Source organism: Trichoderma harzianum (genome assembly GCF_003025095.1).
Source record: "Trichoderma harzianum CBS 226.95 unplaced genomic scaffold M431scaffold_2, whole genome shotgun sequence".
NCBI lineage: Eukaryota > Fungi > Ascomycota > Sordariomycetes > Hypocreales > Hypocreaceae > Trichoderma > Trichoderma harzianum.
Window position 1 is genome coordinate 1,924,852 of NW_020209250.1, and position 23,513 is coordinate 1,948,364.

Below are 23,513 nucleotides of genomic sequence, written 5' to 3' on the forward strand. Positions count from 1 at the left end.
GCGGATTTACTGACTTTATTTTATTGAAGAATGCTTGACATCTTACATGGTGCCTGGTTCACAGCTAATGCGTATGATAACGTACAGCGCAGCGTAAGAACAAACCATTACTCGTTCAAACTGCTCCTAAGAATATCTGACAATATCTAGGAATTTAATCAGTAACTTACATTATAGTGAATCCACATACATCCACCGCCTAGGTATAGACTACCTTCTAAACTTAGAATAGAATCATTGATACTCGTGACTATTACTTAAGAGCCATGTGGTGGCCCGGCGGCAACATGGAAGATAATAGCAATCTCGTCAATCCACCCGGTTGGCATCATGTATGTTAGCAATAAGAATAGCAAAACCTTGTTAGGTCCACCTTGAGTAACAATTTTCTTCCATCAGAACGAGTGTATGCCCCGGTTGTTATTATTACTGCTTCCACATACCAGTAGGTGATACGCGTAGAGGATAATGATTCGTCATTTAGCTAACGGGTCCGTGATTTCCGTTACAATACCTCATTGGATCATTTCAGCATTCACACCAACAAACCTACGCACCAACATACCTATGTAAGTATCTTCATTTTCACGCTTAAATATACCAACACCTGTGCCGGTTTCGGACATGCACCGCTTGTGTCACGTATGCATTTAGGCGCTTCTTCCTCTCCTTTGCAGCCCACAACTCACCAGCTCTCCGCAGCAAATAAATGTTCACAATGACTCGGCTTCTCTCATACCTTATTACTTTCGTAACCGCACTCACCACAATCGGTTTTCTCTTTCATCAGTCAAAGGTATCAATGCCGACCATTAAGGAACGGGAACAACCCGAAATGAGAATAGATGTTGTGGGAAGTTATCTGTGTGACGACAAAGAAGAGAAGAAATTCAGAGCCAGGTTTGGTAGGGGCCCAGGCGTTTCAGTTAGAGGATGGCCATCCAAGGGTGGCATATATATATTGGAGCGATGCTTCAATATCGAACTGGACTTTCTCAAGCTGGACAAATTTCATGATACGCCACAGCCATCTCCATCTAACCCTAATGCCATAGCTGAAGAAGAGGCGCACTGCGATCGGAGTAAGTACAATGCAATATTTCTACATGTTTAGGAGTTCATACATATACCTTTCTTTTTTTTTTTTTTTTTCCCCTCCTGAACACCGAAACTTCCTGAATTCGGAGAAACATTGGGTATTAGCACTTTATTGCTTTTACAACTTTCTTGAGACACTAATTTGAATATGTAGTGAGGCAATTAGGCGCTATCTGGTAGAAGAGTAAAAGCGAGGAAAACATGAGACAAATTCAACAGGCTGTCAACCCACGTCTAGGAAAACCCTTCATCAAAGTTGGATGGCCTGCCGGAGGTGGAGTCTGGGTTCTCAATATAACTGAAGATGAGGCTATCACAAGAGGTGTCGGTATCATTTACAATGCTTCTGATATGGAACATCGATGCCGATTGACTGAACAATTAGGAGGCGCCTTCTTTAAAAATCCGAACGATTGGTTAGACTTGGATTTGCCTTGAGGGCAAAGCTGTAAAGACTGATGATTTCGAAAAAGACATAGCCTGGGATTAATTTCGGGTAACTAGAAAAATAAATCAACACATTCGACAACCTATAAAACATCTCGATTTCTTGTAACTAACGTGCTACACGCCTAAAGAGCAAGTCACCTTTGTCAATAGCCACCTATGTCTTTGTCATCATAGTCTAAAAATGCATCAGCGGTGGCGATGATTTAATGTTGAAGCTAAGAGTTGGTTAAAGGGTCTTAGTTGCACATGGTTTGAAACTAAATGAATGATAAGTTGACAAATCCAAAACAGCTGATGTTCCAGAAATGAGGACTTTAGCTTTAGCTGTAAGTAGATATATCTCCATTGATTGAAATGCGACTTTTAATTTGTTTCGTACTTTATCTATGAAGTCGTTTAAGAAGAGTCTGATTAGTTGACAACTTACTCCGGGCAGAGCTCTAACCTCTTCGGTGCGTGTTGATATTCTCCGACCCCCGCCAAGTTACCAATGCCTGCAACACTTCTGCAAGCATCATTCGTTCTTATGAAGCGCATTCTCATCCTATAGAGCTTTAAATAGTGCTTCAGCTTGGTTATTCTAAGCTTTTTCACCGCTACGTCTTGGCGAAAGTCCAATACCCTCTTAGAACCACCGGAGCTGACTGGATGCTGCCAATGGTAACCGACTGATTATCATTATCTTTCGCAATGCAAGTATCTGCTCATCAAGATTGTGTTGATTCTCTTTTAAAACGTCATCTATGCCTGTCTTACAACTAGGATACGGTATCTTTTGGACGCATGCTGTTACGTCTGATGACTCGGCGACTTATATAGTAGCAATTTTAAGCAAAGATCTCCGCAGTGTCAACCCCCTGAGGCGTAGGAGCATCGCGAGCGAAGATCTCGGCAGTGTCAACGCCTTTAGGTGTAGGGGTGCTACGAGCAAAGATCTCGGCGGTATCTACACCCTTGGGGGTTGGGGCTTCATTTCGGGCAAATATTCCAGCAGTTTCGACACCATTAGGCGTCGGCGCGTTCCGAGCAAAGATCTCGGCGGTGTCAACACCCTGGGGAGTAGGAGCCTTCACTGTGTCGTACAATGTTAGTACCGCCAAACATTGCAGAGTTTCTGTTTTCGTTACCTGGAATAGGGTTTGCCACGGCAGAACCAACAAGAACCGCGAGAACCGCGACTGAGATGTTGGCGAAATACATTTTGGAGTTGAAGTTTGGAAGTCGGCACTGTTCGAAAAATGATATGTGGAGTTGCGTTGAAGCAAAAAGAAGAGGTGAAAGGACAGTAATTTTTTCTGAGATGAGAAGAGTGTGATTGCTTATGAGATGAGATGGTTTGATGTTTACGAGATGAGCTGATACTTATACTTGTAGAGTTGAGTGATACCCGCAACTCTTGAGTTGTTGAAGCTAGAGCAACAGAGCTGATGAATCATCATGCTACAAAATTAGCATCTTCATTCACCGAAAATCTCATTGTAACCTCGTTTTTCCTTCCCATGCCAACACCATTGTAACGCGAGTGTTGATATCAGCGGTGAGTTCTTGATTTGACGATCTAATACTACTTCCACCATTGCGTGGAATGGAGCAATCTCGGAGCTTACTCAGACCGCGCGAATGAGGCATCGTTAGATGCACGACTCGCCAGCCCATCAAGGTTTGAAGACATATTAACAAAACAACCGCTCATATGTTACAAGTCATTCCAGGATCCGGCATCCGGAGATGCATTAGCGCGCCGATTTCCCTTGAATCTGACACAGATCCATGTTACCTTGGGAGTTCTAGATTGCAATCGGGCACCAGCCGTGGCTCCGCTCATCCATACGCGTACTCTCATTAGACAAACAAGATACCAAAACCCGGACCACATACCCCAACTTTCTCGTCCGTTGTCTCTCTCTTCTGTTCAACTTTGATAGTTATTTGCTGTGCTTTCATAATGGCCGTTTCTTTTTCTCGACTCTCAATGAGTGACAGCTCGTCAGAGAACGATGAGTCTGACCGACTTATGGAGAAAGGCGGTTCGGTAGAATCACTCTTGCCGCCTACAAGAAATAATGTGGCAAAGGTCTTTACCTGGGGAAGATTATACTCTCTCGTGCTTCACATATTATGTGTTGGCTTGATAGTTGCGCTTTGGATGAGCCGTCAACAAAGCTCTTACTCTGCTGCTCGTCGCGGACGTAGTTGGTGTAAGTCTATCCAACCACAAGTCGTCTAAAACTCGAAAGCTTATCATGACTTAGCTCCTGCTGCGAAACATGTTGAATACGAAGTCAATGAAGACCATCCTATGGACTATCACGGTGTTAACAAGTACGCTGGTCCTCCAAACAAAGCTCAAGACGCAGCGTGGGACGCCTTGATTAGACGTATGCATCCATCACCCAGGGGGGAAACGCTCGCCACCTACTAACAATACCATAGCCGTCTATTTCAACGCAAGTGTCGAAGAACTAGAAAGGGCGGGAGAGTCATTCGATAACATTGCCGAGTTGACTGGTGGCGGCTATCCCGCCAGCCTCGGCGCCTATCACCAGCTGCACTGCGTGGTAATTTTCTTCTCTTGTAATCGGTTACTTTGAATCAGATAAACTGACATGAGCTACAGAGACAGCTGCGCTTCTGGATTTACCGCGATTACTACTATCTCAACCTTACCAAGGCAGAGGATGAATACCTCCACACCCATCTCGGTTAGTAGATGCTGTCACATTCTCTTGACTCATGCACTAATCATCCAACATGCAGATCACTGCACAGAAACTCTACGATTGGCCATCATGTGCCACGGTGATACAGGAATGTACTCGTTCTCTTGGATGGACCCCAAAGCACCCAAGCCGATGGCGCAGACAAGCTCAAAGTTGGCCTGTGTAAAATGGAGCTCAATTGAAGACTATGCCCGTAGTAGAATGATTCCAACACATCCTTCTCTAATCCACCCATAAGGTGGTTTGGAGTAGCCAAAAGGTTTTGGCGTTGGCAAATATTCGATAGTGTTGTACTTGTGCAATAGCGCCTCGGGTCATAGAGGAAAGGGGGAGGAGATAGCAAAATAATCTCACGACGCAGTAATATCCACGGTGAGAAACGGTTGTTCATAGTAATTCACTACTTTTTTCATGTACTTTTCGTGTAGAGAACAAATTCTAAGTTCATTACGTCTTTTTTTTGTCTCAATTATTATAGAGCTCTGTGACCTTTTTTAACAAAACTTAATGCAGGCGGTATCAGCCTTACATGCTGTTTGAGAACACTATGTTTTCTTCTCTCGTGGCGGCTACCAGCTGTATAAAAGACAGCAAAGCGATATACCAGATGTGAGTCTCTGTTCATCATTCTTCAAATTAACTACACAGCTGACTTTTACAAGCCCCGTGGTTGGACATTTGCATTTGATCTTAATTGTATCATACTTCCGGGTAGGCCAAAATCAGAAGGGCCTTGAATACTTCTGCCACCCACTGACTGTACAGAGTCCTCAGCATGTTTACACCATATCAATGGCTCATACATCGCTCCAAATGTTTAGGAGTATATATATAATCTGCTCGTAGAATTGTAACTTCACGTTTACCGGTAAAGAAGAATTGAGAAGATAATAATAATGAATTAACGCGCGCGTAACGGCGACGCATAATTGACTAAACAACTACTTGAACAAGTTCATTATCATCTAAGCGAGAAGAACAAGAAGAAAAAATGCACCGTCGCTCATCCCATGCAGGGAACGCAAACTGCCGTCGTGGATCTGCTGGTACACCACTCGCTATGCAGGCTGTAGTATACAATATCTATCCCGATCCTCGAAAACCCAATCCCACCCGAAAACGAAGTAGAACAAAAACGCCGAGAGAAAAAGAATCATGCCAGGTTTGTGTGATGGACCAGTCTGAGGTGAGGCTCTCCCACCTGTCCAGTTTCCAAATCCCGGCGGAGCACGGGGGGATCCTAAGCAGACCTGCTGCGAGTCGATCAACCCAGCATGATCCAAGTCTCCGAGGTTGGGTTGTTTGCGTTCTCCACAATCTCCGTCTGGGACGGCACATCATCGTCAAGCTCGCTGTCGGTAAAGCAATCGTAATCAGAGAGGTCAAGCATCAGCTCTGGGGGTTGAGATGTCTCGACGTCAAATGTTGGATTTGACGCGTTCTGCCCGTAGACGATTCTCAGAGGAGGGAAGGCCTCACTCGTCTCTGAGTCGTCAGCAGCTGAATGCCGAGCTGTTGAAGCGTTTGCCTTGGTGCTGCACTCGCCAACATCGGAATAGGATAGAACGAGGGCTGCAGGCTTAGCCTTCTTGGACTTGCGACCCCGCTTCGCAGGACGAATGGTATACACCGGGGCCTCGTGTTGGATGCTGTTGAGGTTGAAGATTTCCTCAGGGCGCTGCTCGTCGCCGTCGTAGAGAAGACCCTGTTGGTAAAGCTCCGCGATCTGCGCATCTTCACTTTCGGGGGAAGCGCGGAGGTGAACTTTGCCCTTGGCGGTGCTGGCAACCCGGAAAGCCTCCTCGCGTTCCAGGCTGGGCCGTCTGACAAGACGAGGAACGTCACTGGGGAGCGGAATCTCGCTGCGAGCAAGATCCCGACCTTCCTGCTCTTCGTTCCGAGGTGATACGGTGGGAGCGCGGTTCTCACGCTTGCCCTGCTGCTCACGAATACCGTGTAAGAGGTAGCGAAGGTCCCTCTCGACGTCTACTTGAAGAGGGCGCGGAGCCTCGGAAGAGCCGCCATCCTTCCGCCGAGCCTCCCACGCACCGGAGAGGCAGGAATAGTCGGGGTATCCCTGGTAGGAGAACTGATGGTAGATGGCGTGGCTTTTCGACTCCATCAAGCGCTTCGCAGTAGACCTGACCAGGTAATTGGTACCACGACGCCGGAGGACGCCGCGCTTGGACTGGACATGGCGACGCTTGGCGGCGGGGGATGAGAATGACTTGTGATCCATGATGACATCCATGATGGCTTTATGTAGGTATGCGATTGTTGTAGTGGACAGATGAGAGAGAGAAGCGTCGAAGCTGGTCGGATGGTAATAGAAGATGGTCGAATGCGAAGATGTCACGGACGACCGGTATAGGGCGTAGGAAGAAGTGATGAACTGTCGAAAGGGGTGCCATGTCAGTCGAGATGGGAAAGACTAACACGATCCAAGGCAGGGGATCACTTACCAGGGCGTGTACTAAGCACGAAGGGGTACGTAGATTACAAACGAGCAAACGACACGCAGTGAAGCGAGTAACGTTTTGTTATAGAAGGCGCACTCAAAGGAATAAGGCACGCCTAAAGGAGGGATTCGTTCGTGTTTGCCTTTTTGAAGTAGAAGCTCAAAGAGCCGTGTAGAAGCAGCAAAGAAGACAAAGAAGGGCTCTAGCAGGCCACCCCCGGCCCAGAAGACAATCTTATATCAGTTGCCATCTTGCTGATATCATGTCCTACTCGACTGGGCGATGGCATGCTGATTGGCCCTGAGAAGAGTCATCTGGCCGCGCCTGGACGAGCGCATGACGTGACTCACTCTATTCCAAGGATTGGCCGGACTGGTGGCGCAGTTGGCCAAACAGAGACGGCCTCGGGAAAAGGGGCTGTTGGCTGGAAGCGGAAGAGCGCCATTGCGAGGCTGACGGGAAGGATGGCGCACGAGTAGCAGTACTTTGGCGCGTACTCATACATACAGTACGGTTATGCTTGTGCCTTTGTGCTTAGGTGAAAGAAGGTGTGGACGATGATGAATAGGTGTGTCACCGGTAAGAATACGGGGCAGAATAGGAGGCAGACACCGGAAGAGGAAAGCGGCGTGAGGCCTGCATGCATGGGGAGTGCGGAGTACAGGGAACGGGGTGGATACTGCCAGGTACCAACGTATCTCCCACGTCATATCAGAGGAGAGGTGCTGAGTACTTGGGGTCCCGTGGTACAGCGGCGATGCGCCACGTACTGATACTTGTTATCAATAGCGCCCAAAGTAGCTGTTCGGTAACATTAGTCGACGTTTCCAGCGGCGTGGGATTGGGACATGCAGCCCCTTTGCCCAATTCCAGTGTCATCATTACACTCCAGCTGTAATGCATCTTGCTGGGACAGGTTCTGTAGAGTAAGCGGTACAACTACTCCGGACCCTTATCCGCTTCCGAGATCACGAACAGCTTCCATCCTACCAAGGCAGTGATGCTTATCTTAACCCAGCCGAAGTTTTCACTCGTTGGCAGCAAAGACTGGGCAGACGTTGGTACCAAATGTACATGCAGAGGGAGGACAAAGCCATAGCCGGGGCTATCAGCTCAGGATGCTTCCCCGGAGCCTAAAATGGCCGGCTGCGTTTGGGCCGATGCCGCGCGCCTCACATGGGGGCGAACAGCCGCTATCAGTGGCTTACTGCCAGGCGACCCTTGGTTATCTGTGGCTTGAATGGGTTGTTTGTGTGTCTCACAATGACAGCCTAGCTTCAGCTATGATTAGGGGCTCTCCAGGCTACAGTGGCCCACGAGAGTCATCATAGCCACGAGACCAGCACTTCAAACTCGATCCCGAGGCTCTGCGCCGACTCGCGTACCATGTGAACAGGACAAGAGGCAGACAGACATTTCAAATGATTCTAGCAATAAAGGCAATATTACGGGGTATAGACTTTGGCTGTGGGGGGGATGGGCAGGATAGTATCAAAGGGGCCGAGACCGCTATTTCTTCCCATTCAGATGATGAACGGCTTTAGTAGTTTCGTCTTGCGAGCACCAATCATACGAGCAACGTTGCTCTTGTTACTCCATTCTCGATAAAGTACCAGTACTCGTGCCGTACTGTCCGCCGTCTTTGGGTGATTTAGATCCGCGGCAAATATCGTAGCTTGCATATGTGGGTGTTGTTTCAAAGGAAATGCGTACGGAGCAGACCGGAGCCGAGGAGATGCTGGTGGCAGGATTGTCGCGTCTGATGCAGAGAGCACGGAGCATGCCGATATGGGGTGCAGCGTGCTGTACTGCTTGCTTCGTATTCTTATTCACATTTGCCGGCTGTAATGCGACCCGACGATAGCAGTAAAATGCCTAATACAATATATTTCAGGCATTATTTATGCAGTGTGCCACTCATGAGCGCTGCACGTTTCGTCCAATGTACAGCATCATCACAATCTGTGGACTCTGCATGTCCTGCTACCGTAATATGCTGAACCCATCAAGGTGTGTAGCACTGCATTCATTCATCGCCGATAAGGCCGATAACGCTGATAACACCCCGGATTCGTGATAACGGAATCGTGTTTCGTTTCATTCAATTCTATTCTATTATTAACAAACAAGTAAGATAAAAGATGATAATACATCACATCGACCCATTACAGCGCAATCAATCAATCACAGTGCTTCGTCCAAACTGACGTCCATCGCCGCCAGATACGCTTTCACATCCGTCATCTTCATCCCCCGCGCCGAATTCACCGTCTTGTCCTGGCCCCAAGCCACCCCCCTGGCCTGAGCAAACGTATCCCTGTACTTGACCATTGTGTTGTCCGGATCCTCGCGCATCTGCTTGGCCAGCTCGTCCAGGTCCCAGAGCTCGCGCCGGAAGCGAGTGCCAAAGCGCTCGTCCAATAGATCGCCCACCTGCGCGTACGTGAGAGTGTCGCCCGCCACGTAGACGCACTGGTTCTTGAGGCCCTGCGGATCTAGAACCACTTCCGCGGTGGCCCGGCCAATGTCCACGGGCGTTGTGAGCGTGATGCGGTTGTCCCACGAGCCGAGCCCGCGCACCGTCCTGGTGCTGAAGTCGACGATGCCGAACTCGGCAACGAAGAGGAAGCTCATGAAGAGGCCGGTCGACACGATGATCCATTCCGTAGTGTCTTGGGCGCGAAGCATCGCTCGCACGCCCAGCTGCTCGTCAAATAGGTCCTGCGAGCTGCCCAGGCCGATGGCGTCGTAATCCATGCCAAACTGCCAGGGAAACCACCGGACCTTTGCCTCGAGCGCCGCCTGGGAGAGCTTGGTCTGCGTTCCTGACGGCAGGCCCATGCCGTTGCAGGACACCACAGTGTCGTATCTGGTGAAGATGGCGGCGAGCTCCGACACCGAAGCCTGCACCACATCAGCCGCCTCAAAGTCGACGCCCAGCGCCCTGATTTGCTGAATCAGCTTCTTCTTATCGGGTGCGGCAGAGTCCAGCGTGGCCTGCCGCATCATGACGGTAATCTTGCTGTGGTTGCGCTTGGGGTGTCTGGCGAGCGCCTCCAGAACGGCGAGGCCAAGCTCGCCAGCACCCAGAACGAGGATGTTTTCAGCCATTGCGCCGCGGTGATTGAATTGTTTGTTTAGAGCCTGCAGATTGGCAAAAGTGAGTTGAAGACGAGCTCCCATGATCGCCGTCCATTGGCCCTTATTTAACTTTGGCACTTGTCGAGCTTCAGATCGTCAACTGGCCTCCCCGTAGAAGAATTTTTTCTCTTAAGCCATTACATGGCATGACTTTTGGAGGCAAAACTGCCCATCCTCCATTCTTCATTGGCCCGTTTACCAGCTTAATGAAGTCACTGCCGGATCCAACTTTTTCGCTGCTAAGCATTGCCGTCCTTGGCAACCGGACCTGACAAATGACTTATCCTGTGAATGAATACGAAAATATACGATCGCAAAAAACTGTATAGTTGCAACTTTACTATCCTTCTACTGGCGCTCAAACTAGCTGAAGCGGATCTTTTCGCCCATGTTCGCGCTCGCGACGGATTTAAGCTACTTTGGCGGGGGGAGAGGACGTGTTAGTGAAATGTAAGTAAATGGCATGCTAGCGGGTAAGAAATCCGGCTGATGGCTAACAGCGATGGATTCGCGGAGATTATTTGGCTAGGCACAAAAGGTTAAATGTTGACAGGTGCCGAACTAGTTGCATTTGAAGATATGAATGAATATTCTAGAAACTGACATCACCACCCTCCCATTATCTCCTATACCGATTGCCTACATACTCTTCTATCCAAAAGCCGAAACCAGTCGGAAAGACCCTGTGTCATGTGTCTCGTGAGTGGCAGAATTGTCCTCCCTTTGATGTTATGATACGTCTCTCGTGATTACAAGACGGCGGTGCCAAGACGCAGCTAGACAGTGGTGTTCTTGTTCGCGAACCCTACAACCTTGTTGCCAAAGTCAAAGACGGCAAACTGAGCCTTCAGAGCAATGTCTCCCAAGACGCTAAACGGCGCGCCCTCGTTATCCTGGATGCCGCCGTAGCAGTACGTCCTGTTGATCTTTCCATAATTCATATAAGGGCCTGGGACGATGCCTCTGTACTTGCCCAGTCCAAAGGCAAAGTCGGGCAGCTTCGCGGTGCAAGGGAACACCATCATTCCCACTTGGCTGCTCATGATCGAGCCGTTGACCTGCGCATAGTAGGCTTTGACGATGTCGGTGGTTGCCAAGAGCAGTGTGGTGCCAGTGTCGGCGATGGCGTTAAAGGTGCGGTTTACGTACTTTGTGTCGTCGCTGCCGACACGGTAACCGCTGACGGAGATTTCCCACAGGGGGCTCTTGGGGTTGATGGCTGCATACTGGATGGCGCCCGTGTACTCGGAGGCATTGATGTAGCCAAAGTTGTAGTTGCCGGGCTTGCCCTTCTTGAGGTTGGCGGTGAAGAGCGGCTTCACGAGCTGGTCCTTGATGTTGTCAAAGTATGTCTTCTGCTTGGTGGGACGAACTGTATTGCCAGAACTGGCGGCGGCACCCAGAATGCCGGACGAGAAGGTGTCGTCGCTGATGTCTTCCGAGACTTGGATGGCAGACTCAACGGACTGTGCGTTGAAGAAGGTGTTGCCGATCTGTACACGGTCCTTGTAGACGATGCCGTTGGCGCTGGAACCGTCTCCATACTTGATAACCCATGATAGTCCACTCAGGCGTGAGCTTGTGTTTGAGGCACCGGGGTTGTAAATAGCCTGGCCTTGGACTTGAGACGGATATGTGTCTGTCGAGAAGACCCAACTATGTTTGATTGGTGTCAGAGGAAGGGATTTACTCTCTCATTACACTAAAATCGACTTACAGGTCTGATGAACCGGTATCAAGGTTTATTGGCACGGTTTGAGGTGGTGTGCCAATCTTGATAGGAATAACATATTCTGAATCGGCTCCCGGAGATGGTGTGGCAACGGCAGTGCCCGTCTGATTGCCTGTTTCTTCAATCAGCCCTATATGGTTCCTTGAACCACACCGTGATCCTAGACAGAGAGAACTTACCAGCATCAAGGAGAGAGCCAAATCTGCGGTGCAGATCTGGATTGGCCATAATCACATGTTTGATATGCTCCGGGAGCTGGGGGCTATATTTTGCCAGAGCTGCAATGTAGGTGGCGGGGACATTGGTTCCTTTGTAACGTTCGTTATATACTTGAGAGATGGAAAACGTCTTGCCTTCGGGAGTAATAGACTCAATTGCTTCACTTCTCGGCTGGGCCACTGCTGCCGAAGCAGAGTTTGCCAAATATGCAAGTGTAAGGGCAGTTGCGTGAAACTTCATGATGATATAGTGTAATCCGAAGAATTTACAGCGAAAAAAGCGACTATATCAAAGGAAGTATCAACTTCCAGCGGCTTTCCCGTCTTCAGTGTTTTGAAGCGAGACCAGAAGAAGCTGCTGATACAGAAGGGCAGAGCTGTGAATATTCACGACCTTGTCACTTATTTTATACACGGCATGGCATTCCGGGATGAAATGGGCTTCTACCCTTTGGATTGCATTCCCGTTGCAGTGTTTTACAACTTACTAGACCCCGACTTCCGAAGCCACTGATCATTGCCGTGTCTAGAGATCTTGGTTACCCCGTGATGGTCGCACAGGTCGCGGAATGGAATGCAATTGGAGGCATGTGCATGGGAATATTTGCAAGCTATAGAGAGCATGGTTTCCGTACGTCCATGGAAATTGCGGGAGGATAAGTGAATTTTGTGAGACATTCTTATTTTCCTTGGTGACGATCGTCGGGGATTGACCGAGACATTGAAAAATCAGCAGATATGCGTGGCTGTCCTTGCCCTTAGCCGTCGACAACTTAGCTGCCTCCGACGGTCACGATTGCATTTCAGTTGCAAGAAAAGCACTAGCAAAGCTTGGAGATGAGAGATTGATGACAGTGTTGATTTCGAATCTGTATGCATGGCGTTTGGGCTTGGATGCATATCCTCTGTCTCACTTGATCACACGGATGAGCTCTCATTGCCGTGGTTGAAACGGCATCTTACGGCTTTAAGCTCTGAGTCAACAAGAACAAGCTGACTCAGTGATGTGCTGTAAATTTGACTCTTTTGACTTACAAATGGCAACACCAGCTTTTTTGCCACGGCTTTGTAAAAAGAATTGGCAGGGATGTGAGACTCGGATTGTCGGATCGGGTTTTGGGGATGAGGAATATCTCTATCAGACTGAAGAGGCACTCGCCACAGCAGAGGATGACTGATGGACGGTTGATGTCTGGTACCTGACGAGCATGTACTCATTTACGGTGACCGTTGGTGACTCACTGGGAAAGATCCCCGCCATTGCAGTCCTACGTCAGTGGTATGGAGTGACTTAGCGCAAAGTACCTCGCGCTATGGGCATTTTTAGCAGCGGAAATGCGCCACCACACGGAAACTTCAAAATTTCTAGATAAGATAAAAAATCGACGGCGGGACGATTTTTTGTAGCATCAAGCCCAAGATTGGGAGCGTTTGCATTTGCGCACGACTGCAGTATCTTATTCTTCTTTTCTTCTTTCGTTGGTCTTCCCTTGCAGGAGAACAGACAATAAGCAGAAACACGCAGAAACAGAACCAAAAACGTCTGCAACATGGACGCTGAAGGTGTCGCAGCCTCCCCGGCAGCGCCTCACCAGCCACCATACCAATATACGGCCAACCAGGGTTATGAACAGACGGAAGAGGTGCCCCGCGAATTGCTGAGGCAACAGAATGCCGCCCCGCTTGCCGACGAGGACGAGGACGACGACTATCTCGAGGACATTTTCGACGAGGACGAGCAGGACGAGGAATGGGCCGCGGACGGCGACCTGACCAAGACGTACAACCGCCAGAGACAGCAGCTGACGGACGGCGCTGCGATCCCGCGGTCGAACCAGCAGAAGCCCACGGCAAACACATTTGCCAGCGTCGACGACCAGGTCTCTGCGCTGTCCAAACACGCCACCAAGATCCGGCTCGACAGTGTGAAGCAGGATGGCGAGCGAGACAAGGACAAGGCCGATCGGGCCACCAGCGAGCAGGTGCTGGACCAGAGGACGCGCATGATTCTGCTGCAGATGATCAACCGCGGCGCTGTCAGCGAGGTTCACGGCGCCATCAGCACCGGTAAGGAAGCCAACGTATACGGCGCCGTGTCGTACGACGAAGAGACTGGCGCTGCCACTCAGAGAGCCATCAAGGTGTACAAGACGGCCATCTTGGTGTTCAAGGACCGTGAGAGGTACATCACCGGCGAGCACCGCTTCAAGGGTGGCTTCGACAAGGGCAACAACCGCAAGATGGTCAAGCTGTGGGCCGAGAAGGAGTACCGTAATTTGAGGAGGATATACAACGCCGGCATTCCCTGCCCGGAGCCCCTGGCGCTGAAGCTGCACGTGCTGGTCATGGGCTTCCTGGGCGACAAGAAGGGCTGGGCGTATCCAAGGCTGCGAGACGCCAACCTCAAGGGCGACGACGTGGACCAGCAGTGGCAGAGCCTGTACGTGCAGCTGCTGGGGACGATGCGGCGCATGTACCAGGTGTGCAAGCTGGTGCACGCCGATTTGAGCGAGTACAACATCCTCTACCACGACGGCAAGCTGTACATCATCGACGTTTCACAGAGCGTGGAGCCGGACCACCCGCGGTCGCTCGAGTTCTTGCGCATGGACATCAAGAACGTGGGCGACTTCTTCCGGCGCAAGGGCGTCGACACGCTGCCTGACCGGGCCATTTTCAACTTCATCACCGTGCCTGAGGGGCCGGTCGAGGAGCCTGAGCTGGCGGAGGCGATTGCCAAGCTGTATGAGACGAGACATGCTGCTGCGAACGAGGAGGAGGCTGCTGCTGAGGAGGTGGACACGGAGGTTTTCCGGAACCAGTACATCCCGCAGACGCTGGAGCAGGTGTATGACATTGAAAAGGATGTCAAGAAGCTCGGTCTTGGAGAGGGCAATGAGTTGGTGTACAGCAAGCTGCTGGCTGACCAGGTTGTTGCGCCCAAGGCAGACGGCGAAGGAGAGGATGAAGATGAAGAAGATTCGGAGGACGAGTCTGGCGAGGGAGCTTCTCTTGGCAGTGACGATTCTGAGGATGATGAGAGTCGGTTTGACAAGGGACGGCCGAGAGGTCGCAAATTTGAGGACAAGGACGAGAAGAAGGTATGTTTTCTCATGATGGATGGTGTTGAGCTTGAGAGCGTGATGACTGACCTAAATTTTCTACTGCAGCAACATAAGTTGGCCGTCAAGGAGGCCAAGCGAGAGAAGCGAAAGGAGAAGATGCCCAAGCATCTAAAGAAGAAGCTCGTTTCTAGCACGTCAAGGAGAACGAAAAAATAAACGACTAAAAAATAAAAACAGGTAATTTTCGGAATTTAAAAAAAAAAAAGCATTTGGCCATTTTCTTTTTATCTTGTTCATTTCCTTGTGATACTGGTGCTATTGTTGACGCTCTTCATGTTTGGTGATAAATGCATAGTTGGACAGGGAGACATGTTGGATGATGAGCACTGACTGTCGCGATGAAGGCCAAGGATGGCGGTTTAACATCTGAGGATGGGTAACCCTATTCGTGGACTTTGTTTGCGATCTGAATTTGCGCGAGGGGTGACCCCGCGAGAATCTGGATGATCAAAGAGAGCGCTGACAACATGTCTCCTGGCCGTTGATAGTGTGCTTGCTTGCTATACACAGGTGAATGCATGATATTTAACCGCAGCGTGCTTTTGACGGTGACAATTTCATCATTATTAGGACTTGGGAAAGAATAATCTATATGCTAATCAAAACGACAGTTTCACCACCCCTTTCGTACATACAAGTAAAACACAATTAACCCGGTTGCTTTTTTGTGCACACTATGTGCGTATTCATCATAGTCATGGTCCATAATGTTACTCCCTACTCCCCAATCCATTACGATATCCATAAAAAACAGAATACTAGACTACATAGTTACCCACGATCCTCCTATCAAATTAGAAATAATACTGCTGGTGATTCTGACCCGGTGGAGGTTGCGCCAGGAAGTCAAAGTTGAAGGCGTCCATGCCAGTGTTCCATGGATCGGGAGGAGATTCTGAGCCGATTGTTAGTTTATCGGTGAGCTGTATCTGCTTGTCATGAGATTGTACTTACCAACCCAGATGGAATCGTACAACTCCATGGGTGCATTGTATTGCATAGGATCGACGATGGGCGGTATGCCGTCCATAGCGAGGTTGCTATTCATTTGCTGAGGGTAGCTCATTCTAATTTAGTGAGTTAGCATTCCTTTAGGCCTATAGAATAAAAAAAGGAAAACGCGTTTGCTGCTTTACGTACGCCGTCATGTCTTGCATGGATGAGCCGTTTTGCATCTCGGCCATGGCCATTGCTGCGTCTTCGCGGGCATCTGTCACCTGAGGCAACGGACGGAACGAAGGATTCGAGATCATGGCATTGTAACCGCCCTGGCCATTCAGACCGAGATGCAGGGGAGTCCTGCTTCCACTAGCGATAGCAGACAAGTCGCCTTCCCGCTTCAGGCTCGACATGTTGACTTGTCCGTGGTCGTAAATGTTCTTGAGGGCTGTAAGAGCTCTCCACAGGGGGCCCGAGAGCTCAATATCTTTATCAGTCTTGGCGACATGAGCCTCTGGGGAGCTAACCTCCTTGGCCGCCGTCGCAGAAAGTGCTTCAATTAGATCTCCCTGGAGCTGTCGAACCTCGGGGTCAGACTTGGTATCGGAAGAAAGGCCAAGCAGCAAGGCCGATGACAGGCCATGGTATGTGAAGGCCCAGCTTCGCGTGGGAATCACCGAAAGCTGGTGCATGGCAAGGAACATTTTCACCGTCTCGGTCAAATTGATCCTGCATCTGTCTGTCAGAGCTTGCTTTTGCGCCGGCTCAAAGGAGCAGTCCCTTCGAAGCGCCGGTCGGCATGCGACAGAGATAACAAAGGACGTATGAAGGCGGATGGCGAAGAATTGAAGACGATCAAGTGCCGTCTTGCACTTTTCTTTGTCCTGCATATGGGGTGCTGCCCGCTTACGAAGCTCCTCGACAGCCTCGCAATTCTCAAAGATCTGCTCATAGGAAGCGGAGGCCATTACATCGGGATTGAGTCGCCGCGAAATAATTTCGATGAGATTATACATCATCTCCAGATAGCCATAGTTTCCAATTGTTGCATCCAAATTGTGGGGAATCGGGCAGCTCGGAATGTTTGTCATAGAACTTCTATGTAGCCAGTAGAATTAGCATTGCATTTGGTACCTTGAAGATGAGCAACTAAATCTTACCGATCAAACGACAAGGATGTCAGGGTATCATGCCAGACACATGACCACCAGAGCCTGCGCCGAATCATTTCCTTGGACTTGGCGGCAGGGGGTGAATTCTCTCGACTGGCCCGGATGGTCGGGCGATGCAACCCCAAGGATTGAGCGAGGCGACACGTAAGGCCGGTGAGCGCCCACGATGCTTCAGCCTTCATATCATTGAGAAGAACAAAGTTTGTCAACAACAATGCTTGGATCGAGTCAAATGACGGCCTGTATACAGAAAACATGTGGTTAGAGTACAGATACAAGTATGCGCCTGGTGAGAGGCCTGTCATCTCACCTCAACAGAAAGTTGGCCAGCCGGAGTAGATGGAAAGAAATCTGGATGTATTTTTGCGAATCCTTTGTGCGGATATGGTACGGGGATTCATGGTACTGGGAGCCGACTGCCAAGACTGCAAATAGAATGGCCAGCCAAGAGGCCGTCACAGGCCTCGAGGCTTTAACGGATTTCGACGCATTTCGGGATCGATCCTCAAGATAGATCATGAGATTGGACTCAAGCTCATCAATGTCGAGAACGAAACCCCAGAACGGTTGCGGAATCTCCTTGTAAGTACGGAAAAGTCTGTTCAAGTAGCGTCAGTATGAGATTGCGTCTCATCAGACGGTAATCGGTGCTATGGCATACTTCATAACCTCTCTGTCCGACGGCAGCTCGGTGGCAATATCTCGAGCAAGCCGTTGAAGGTGAGTGGATGACATGAGAGGAAAGGGCGCAGAGGTATCTAGCCCCAGAATGGATCTCATGTCTCGTCGGATGTCGGTGCCGTCCTCTTTGTTGTTCGGCGATTGCTCTCCTAGTAGTGCCGGGATGCTGTTTTGTCCAACGTAACGGTCAGGCACTGAGTCAGAATCGTCCTGGTTTGTGGACAGTCCTATAAAGAGGTTATTCAATGAACTCGACACAAATAACTGAGCGCGTAACTGGATGCCATGAGCTCACCAATTGCTGGAGGCCAGCTTTCTTGGCGCTCATCTTTCACATTGTCGTCTCCGTCAGACGGTGAGCGAGCTCTCTTGCGACTATGAGAGGCGGTGGCATTGTGCTTGCTCGCCGAGGATCGATTCGGCTTATAAGAGCAGAGCTGAGGGTGTTCTCGCTTGACGCAGTTCTCACATGGCTGCTGGTTGTCACACTTGACCTTGCGCTGACGGCATGGCCAACAGGCGGTCCCTGTGGTGCATTAGGCGTTAGTCGCGCGGCAATTTGAGAGAGTTCCCGAGGGATCTGATGACGCAGAATTTGCTCGCGTGGTCCCGGGGAGGTGTCTCATGTTGTATCCTGACTTACCGTAGCGAACTTTGCGGTGCGAGTGGATGATACGGCTGGCCTCCTCAGGTGTCAGATCATCGACCGGCACCTGGTCGTCCGCGTCATTGTCAACCATGATTGGATTTGATGCAACAATCTCAGCTCCCGCGGATTATTCGAACTGCATGCAGTGGACCCGAGCGTCCAATTACTAGCTGATGAGTCTGGGCTGCTGCGAAACTCAGTTCATCAACGCCGAACACCGAGCATCTCCACGAGCGCAAGTGGTGGAGGATCCGGAAATGCTGGGCAGAAGGCGGATCAACTGGCGGTCCGGAGCTGGATATGACGATGTCGCGTTTGGGTTGCACGTGACCACATCCCTGTGATCTCACACGTGCAGCTTCTCCAAGTCTCCAACAGTGGCGGCTCGGCGATTCCCCGCAATCGCGGGAATGGCACAAGTTTAGCCTTGGGCTGGCATCCACCACGGCAAGGGCTTATTGCAACAGTCTCACTTATACGGACGAGCAGGTGGATAAGCTTTCGCTGCTGGTTGCCGGCTGTTGGCTGCTAGACGGTACTCGTACAATGTCTAGCCCTTTGGGGTCTCAAGGACAGGATCGGTCTACGCTGGAGCTGGATCGCATCATTAGCAGGCTCAACGATGACTTTGGACTACAACTTCACAAGCCGGATGTAACGCTCTCTCCTCGCAAATACCGCGAACGGCAGCGGAGTGATGAGGAGGCCCGGATCGACGACATTTACCAGAAAATCCAACAGTTGCATTATCGAGGAGGCAGCCGGTTAGCTGACTGTCTAGGGCTCTTTCAGGTACAAGGGCGGTTGATCTTGTCTGATGCAGAGTCACTCAGTCCTACCCGGTATCTCTCTACCAGTCTTCGAGCCCTGCTCCAAGAGCGGCTCTTGAAAATCCTTCGTGATGTCAACAGCCTGGAATCAAAACAATTGAGCAAGAGAATATCTGAAGTGACTGCAAATCACTCTCAGAAGCGGCCCAAAGGCCAGCCGCCTCACAGGTACGAACACCATGATGCAGTGGATGCTCTCCCTGTCCGCTCAAGCGGTTCATTTGCGGACAGTGGTGTCTCACTAGCCTCTGGAAGTCATCGATCTCTCGGAGAAGTTATTCAACCACTTGCTCAGCAGCCATCTTTTGATCAGACTTTTGGTTCAAGCCGAGCTTCTTTCCCGTCTGAAGTCTTTTCCTCAAAGAATACGCAAGAAGTATCCTTCATTAGCCAGACGACCGTCGACTCTGGATATCATGACAAGTCAAATCGCTATCCATACTCACAACAAACATCAGCCGAATCTTTCTCACATTCATTTGGATTGAGCCAAAGCCGAAACGACGTGCAGCAAAATTGGAATTCTCTCCCTAGTAGACCAAACAAACCCACCAACCAGCTGGAGTACCTGGATGATTCGCGATTTAAAAGCCCTTTGCTTTTGTTAGACCGCTCTTCTCAAGATAGCGTCGGCTCTGTGAGCCAGACGATTGATGAAAAACTTGCTAATATTTGGCGTAAGCATGCGTAATGATATGGAATGCATGTGTTGTTGCTGACCGTGGCGATGATATAGCTAAATTGCCAATCCCAGCGTTAACACATGCACCTTTGGCTGTGATTTGGGAGATTACAAGAGCCGCTCTTCACTGCAAGGTTTCACTGGACCAATTCGACCTATTGTATGAGCCGAATGATAGCTGGCATGATCAAAGCAGTTTGAGAGATGCAATCTCAAACCATCACTTGTTCCATGGCAAGAGCTTGCCTCCGTCCAGCGATCCGGTGGCGTGGCACACAGCACTGGGCGACTTTCAGACCAAAGTTAAGACCGTTACACTCTCGGCAGACTTGGTTTACAACCAGGATTCGACCGGGCCGTTGTATAGTCTCCAATTACATCCGTTGAAACTCGAGCTGGGTCATCGACTGGCGCGCCGATTCGGTGCCGATCGCTTCTTGGAAATCACCATTCCATCGCCGTCGGCGTCGACGGATGAAGAGCCTAATGTCCTTAAAAAGGATCCAAGGAGCCTTGAAAAGATTGTAGATTGGCTTACAAAGCCCGAGCATTATTTTCTTGGGCGGACTTGGAAGCCATTCTTCGTGCGCGGTGTCAAGGGCAAGAAGATTTCTGGGACAAACAGAACCACAGCAGTAGACAGAGTCTATTTCTTTGCTTGTGATGCTAATAATTTCCGCCCCAGTTCAGCCAATGGCATCTCGCCGCTGGCGGAAGCGTTGGAGACAAAGGCCCGCACGAAAATGAAGCTCAGTGGTCTGCTAAAATGGGCTATTGGTATCGACGACGAACGCAACTCGGAACAACCAGTTACCAAACTGTTTTCTCGTCTGGCACTAAGTGAGATACTTTACCCCAATAATTTATATGAGGCTGTGCTTTCTGACAAGATTGAATTAGGTCTCAGCCGAACGTGGCCAACTGTTGTCCTCGAGAAGCATCAGATCATCAACAAGCCCGAAGATCTAGCGCCGGGTGGCATGGTAATGAATGATGGAATCGGCCGCATATCGCCAAGTTTGGCCAAGAAAGTTGCCGTGGCTCTTGGGTTGTCTGACTGCCCAAGTTGTTTTCAAGGTAGACTGGGGAGTGCAAAGGGCATGTGGTTGATTGATGTGGATAGCGAGGAAGACTCCGAGAGAGACTGGGTTGAAACTTATCCATCACAAAGGAAATGGATATGCGATTTTGATGATCCTCATCACCGAACTCTCGAGATACGAAACTGGCCATCGGAATTGAGATCGGCGTCTCTGAATCAGCAATTTATTCCCGTACTAGAGGCGCAATCACCACAACCCGACGCAATGCGACGCGTAGTTTCCGAGCACCTACAGAGAGCCCTGCACGCTGACCTTGGTGAGCAAGCTGCCGCCATGAAAGAACCTATGAGTCTCCGATTATGGATTCACCAATCCGGTCCTTCAAAGAATGAACGGTCGCTGGATGGGTCTGCAGGATTTCTGGCTGGTCTCCCCAATGATAACGCGGATAAAGTCGCATTTTTGCTCGACTCAGGATTCGATCAGAGGAGAATGGAGTACCTCAGGGAACTTGTCTGGGAGATGTGCAAGAAAAAGGCTGAGGTTTTGAAAACTAAGATGAACATCACCATTCCGTGTTCAGCCTACATTTACATGGCTGCGGACTTTTCATCAAAGCTTGAAGAAGACGAGGTGCATCTCTCCTTTTCCACGAAGTTTCAGGCCGAGGGATTCTCCGACACGCTACTTGAGAACATGTCTATTCTAGTAGCAAGAGCCCCGGCCCATCTCCCTAGCGATATCCAGAAAGTCAGGGTAGTATCTCGACCAGAGCTTCGAAAGCTGAAGGACGTCATTATCTTTTCGACTAACGGAAGTATACCCCTTGCCGATAAGCTATCAGGCGGCGACTATGACGGCGACATGGCGTGGGTATGTTGGGATCAAAATATTGTCAGAAATTTCGACAATGCTTCCTTGCCTCCGAAGCTGGATTTCATCAAGAGCGGATATCTTCGCAAGGTGACTACGCAATTCAAGGACATTTTGGATCAGGTTGGAAGAGACAACTACAGGAAGTATATGAACAACCGACCTGCGCACCTTCAGGATGCCTGTGTAGAGTTCGTATCTAGAGCATTTTTGTTCAATCTACAGCCCTCATTTCTCGGTCGATGTACAAAGTATAAAGAGAGGCTCTGCTATTTTCAGAAGTCTGTTCAAGATCGAGATGCCATACATTTAAGCCAATTGCTTGGCTATTTGGTTGATCAGAGCAAGCAAGGTATTGAGTTTACTGAGGAAGATTGGAAGCGTTTCTGCATTCAACATCTTGGGAAGAAGTCTACCTTCCTTCCCGATCCAGAGTATGCGAAAGAAAAGGGATCACGAAGACCTGATACCAAGGGCCGATTACATATACTCGATTACTTGAGATTCGATGTCGCTGATACGGTTATTGACGAAGTCTTGACCAGCTTCAACGAGACCGTCAAAGCGAATAACGCCATACCCTATGATGAAGACCTTACAAAGCTCTGCAATATGTATGAGGAGAGGTCAAAAACTTCTGCTGGCTGCAAGCAGCTTCTAACATATCTGCGAGGCAAGACTAATGTGCTTCAAGACGAGTGGCGTGTCATCAAGTCTCGAAATGGTACCGACAACTCCAAGTTTGCCACCAAGGCAGATGCCATATACCAGAAATGGATTGATATACAGCTACCAGCAGAATTGCTCGCGAGCGGCGAATTTCCTGAGCTGGTTCATGATTCTAACAATAATTCGGCCATGAGCAACTGGGAACTCCTCAAAGCCTCGACCACATTCAAGAACCATTACAACAATGGTTACAAATTCGTCTGGTACATGGCGGGCAAACAACTAGGCTTCATTAAAGCGATGGCGCATCGTGTCCCGGGAGAGACGTCAAAGGTCATGGTGATACCGGAGATGTGGGGTATCTTGCGACCAGACAAGAAGCTCATCACGTCTCTGACGCTACAGAGAGAGGCTGCTCGAGATTCGGAGAGCGCGGTGGCACTCGAGGAGGTGTTTGACTTTGACGACAACGGCACCGTTATTGACGATGCTTGATTCCGATAAGGACTGTTTAACAAAGAAGATTCGCGAAGCAAGGGTGAAGGATTATTTTCTATTTATTTGGAAAATCATTGCAAGCGGCGAAAATTGGGTTTTTAGAAGTCATTACCAAGCCCGTGGATCGAATCGACTTGGAAAGATGGTTTTGATTGGTAGCGTATTGGCGATATGATCTGCCCATATTATTTCTGTCTTTTTGTTATGAATAATGATAGTATAGTATCATTTGTACTATATATGACAATCTTATATATGAATTTTACGCTTGTAAGAAGAAAGATGGTAGATTCTAAGTTGTGGATGAAGATAATTGCAGCTCATACTGTGATTTAATAGCAGGAATAGGTACTTGGACGTGAGGTTTTCTCGAAGTTGATGAGCTTAAAAGCGGGACAATTTTTACGCGAGCCTAAATAAGATTAGCGCCAGACCGAATCCAAATATGGTTAGACCCATGGGCGACTAGTGTATTAGTCATCCACCAAGCTCAAGCAGCAATCCTAAATTCACGCACCGCCCTTTTCCCAACGC

General features: G+C 49.5%; 10 protein-coding genes across 10 annotated transcripts; 4 read left to right on the top strand and 6 right to left on the bottom strand.

Moving 5' to 3' along the window:
* Positions 1 to 718: 718 nt before the first annotated feature.
* M431DRAFT_490755 (hypothetical protein) lies at positions 719 to 1,536 on the top strand (the record flags this gene model as incomplete). The annotated part of the gene is made up of 3 exons (XM_024916833.1): positions 719 to 1,082; positions 1,115 to 1,116; positions 1,282 to 1,536. The coding sequence occupies 3 exons, from the start codon at positions 719 to 721 to the stop codon at positions 1,534 to 1,536; spliced, it is 621 nt and encodes a 206-aa protein (XP_024778811.1).
* An 839-nt stretch (positions 1,537 to 2,375) lies between these two features.
* On the bottom strand, positions 2,376 to 2,748 carry M431DRAFT_478251 (hypothetical protein; the record flags this gene model as incomplete). The annotated part of the gene is made up of 2 exons (XM_024915654.1): positions 2,376 to 2,620; positions 2,643 to 2,748. 2 exons carry the CDS (start codon positions 2,746 to 2,748, stop codon positions 2,376 to 2,378), a joined length of 351 nt encoding a protein of 116 aa, XP_024778812.1.
* Positions 2,749 to 3,493: 745 nt separating this feature from the next.
* Positions 3,494 to 4,505, top strand: M431DRAFT_490756 (hypothetical protein; the record flags this gene model as incomplete). The annotated part of the gene is made up of 5 exons (XM_024916834.1): positions 3,494 to 3,746; positions 3,801 to 3,926; positions 3,982 to 4,106; positions 4,166 to 4,250; positions 4,306 to 4,505. The coding sequence occupies 5 exons, from the start codon at positions 3,494 to 3,496 to the stop codon at positions 4,503 to 4,505; spliced, it is 789 nt and encodes a 262-aa protein (XP_024778813.1).
* A 709-nt stretch (positions 4,506 to 5,214) lies between these two features.
* Positions 5,215 to 6,911, bottom strand: M431DRAFT_295704 (hypothetical protein). Its single transcript, XM_024914123.1, has 2 exons — positions 6,731 to 6,911; positions 5,215 to 6,660 (listed from the first exon to the last, which is right to left on the bottom strand). Exon 2 carries the CDS (start codon positions 6,517 to 6,519, stop codon positions 5,533 to 5,535), a length of 987 nt encoding a protein of 328 aa, XP_024778814.1. The 5' UTR covers positions 6,520 to 6,660; positions 6,731 to 6,911; the 3' UTR covers positions 5,215 to 5,532.
* A 2,000-nt stretch (positions 6,912 to 8,911) lies between these two features.
* Positions 8,912 to 9,838, bottom strand: M431DRAFT_75829 (hypothetical protein; the record flags this gene model as incomplete). The annotated part of the gene is made up of 1 exon (XM_024922392.1): positions 8,912 to 9,838. The coding sequence occupies one exon, from the start codon at positions 9,836 to 9,838 to the stop codon at positions 8,912 to 8,914; it is 927 nt and encodes a 308-aa protein (XP_024778815.1).
* Positions 9,839 to 10,644: 806 nt separating this feature from the next.
* Positions 10,645 to 12,059, bottom strand: M431DRAFT_74616 (hypothetical protein; the record flags this gene model as incomplete). The annotated part of the gene is made up of 4 exons (XM_024922243.1): positions 10,645 to 11,524; positions 11,586 to 11,730; positions 11,754 to 11,760; positions 11,835 to 12,059. 4 exons carry the CDS (start codon positions 12,057 to 12,059, stop codon positions 10,645 to 10,647), a joined length of 1,257 nt encoding a protein of 418 aa, XP_024778816.1.
* A 547-nt stretch (positions 12,060 to 12,606) lies between these two features.
* On the bottom strand, positions 12,607 to 13,153 carry M431DRAFT_295761 (hypothetical protein). The gene has a single exon (XM_024914124.1). It carries the CDS (start codon positions 13,034 to 13,036, stop codon positions 12,737 to 12,739), a length of 300 nt encoding a protein of 99 aa, XP_024778817.1. The 5' UTR covers positions 13,037 to 13,153; the 3' UTR covers positions 12,607 to 12,736.
* A 215-nt stretch (positions 13,154 to 13,368) lies between these two features.
* On the top strand, positions 13,369 to 15,163 carry M431DRAFT_107001 (hypothetical protein; the record flags this gene model as incomplete). Its single annotated transcript, XM_024911630.1, has 2 exons — positions 13,369 to 14,919; positions 14,989 to 15,163. 2 exons carry the CDS (start codon positions 13,369 to 13,371, stop codon positions 15,097 to 15,099), a joined length of 1,662 nt encoding a protein of 553 aa, XP_024778818.1. The 3' UTR covers positions 15,100 to 15,163.
* Positions 15,164 to 15,483: 320 nt separating this feature from the next.
* M431DRAFT_504099 (hypothetical protein) lies at positions 15,484 to 18,632 on the bottom strand. The gene is made up of 8 exons (XM_024918409.1): positions 18,379 to 18,632; positions 18,031 to 18,261; positions 17,716 to 17,962; positions 17,365 to 17,652; positions 17,043 to 17,294; positions 16,084 to 16,980; positions 15,898 to 16,010; positions 15,484 to 15,838 (listed from the first exon to the last, which is right to left on the bottom strand). The coding sequence occupies exons 1-8, from the start codon at positions 18,473 to 18,475 to the stop codon at positions 15,738 to 15,740; spliced, it is 2,226 nt and encodes a 741-aa protein (XP_024778819.1). The 5' UTR covers positions 18,476 to 18,632; the 3' UTR covers positions 15,484 to 15,737.
* A 178-nt stretch (positions 18,633 to 18,810) lies between these two features.
* M431DRAFT_134243 (hypothetical protein) lies at positions 18,811 to 23,261 on the top strand. The gene is made up of 3 exons (XM_024912514.1): positions 18,811 to 19,891; positions 19,951 to 20,736; positions 20,797 to 23,261. The coding sequence occupies exons 1-3, from the start codon at positions 18,931 to 18,933 to the stop codon at positions 22,974 to 22,976; spliced, it is 3,927 nt and encodes a 1,308-aa protein (XP_024778820.1). The 5' UTR covers positions 18,811 to 18,930; the 3' UTR covers positions 22,977 to 23,261.
* The last annotated feature ends 252 nt before the right edge of the window (positions 23,262 to 23,513 follow it).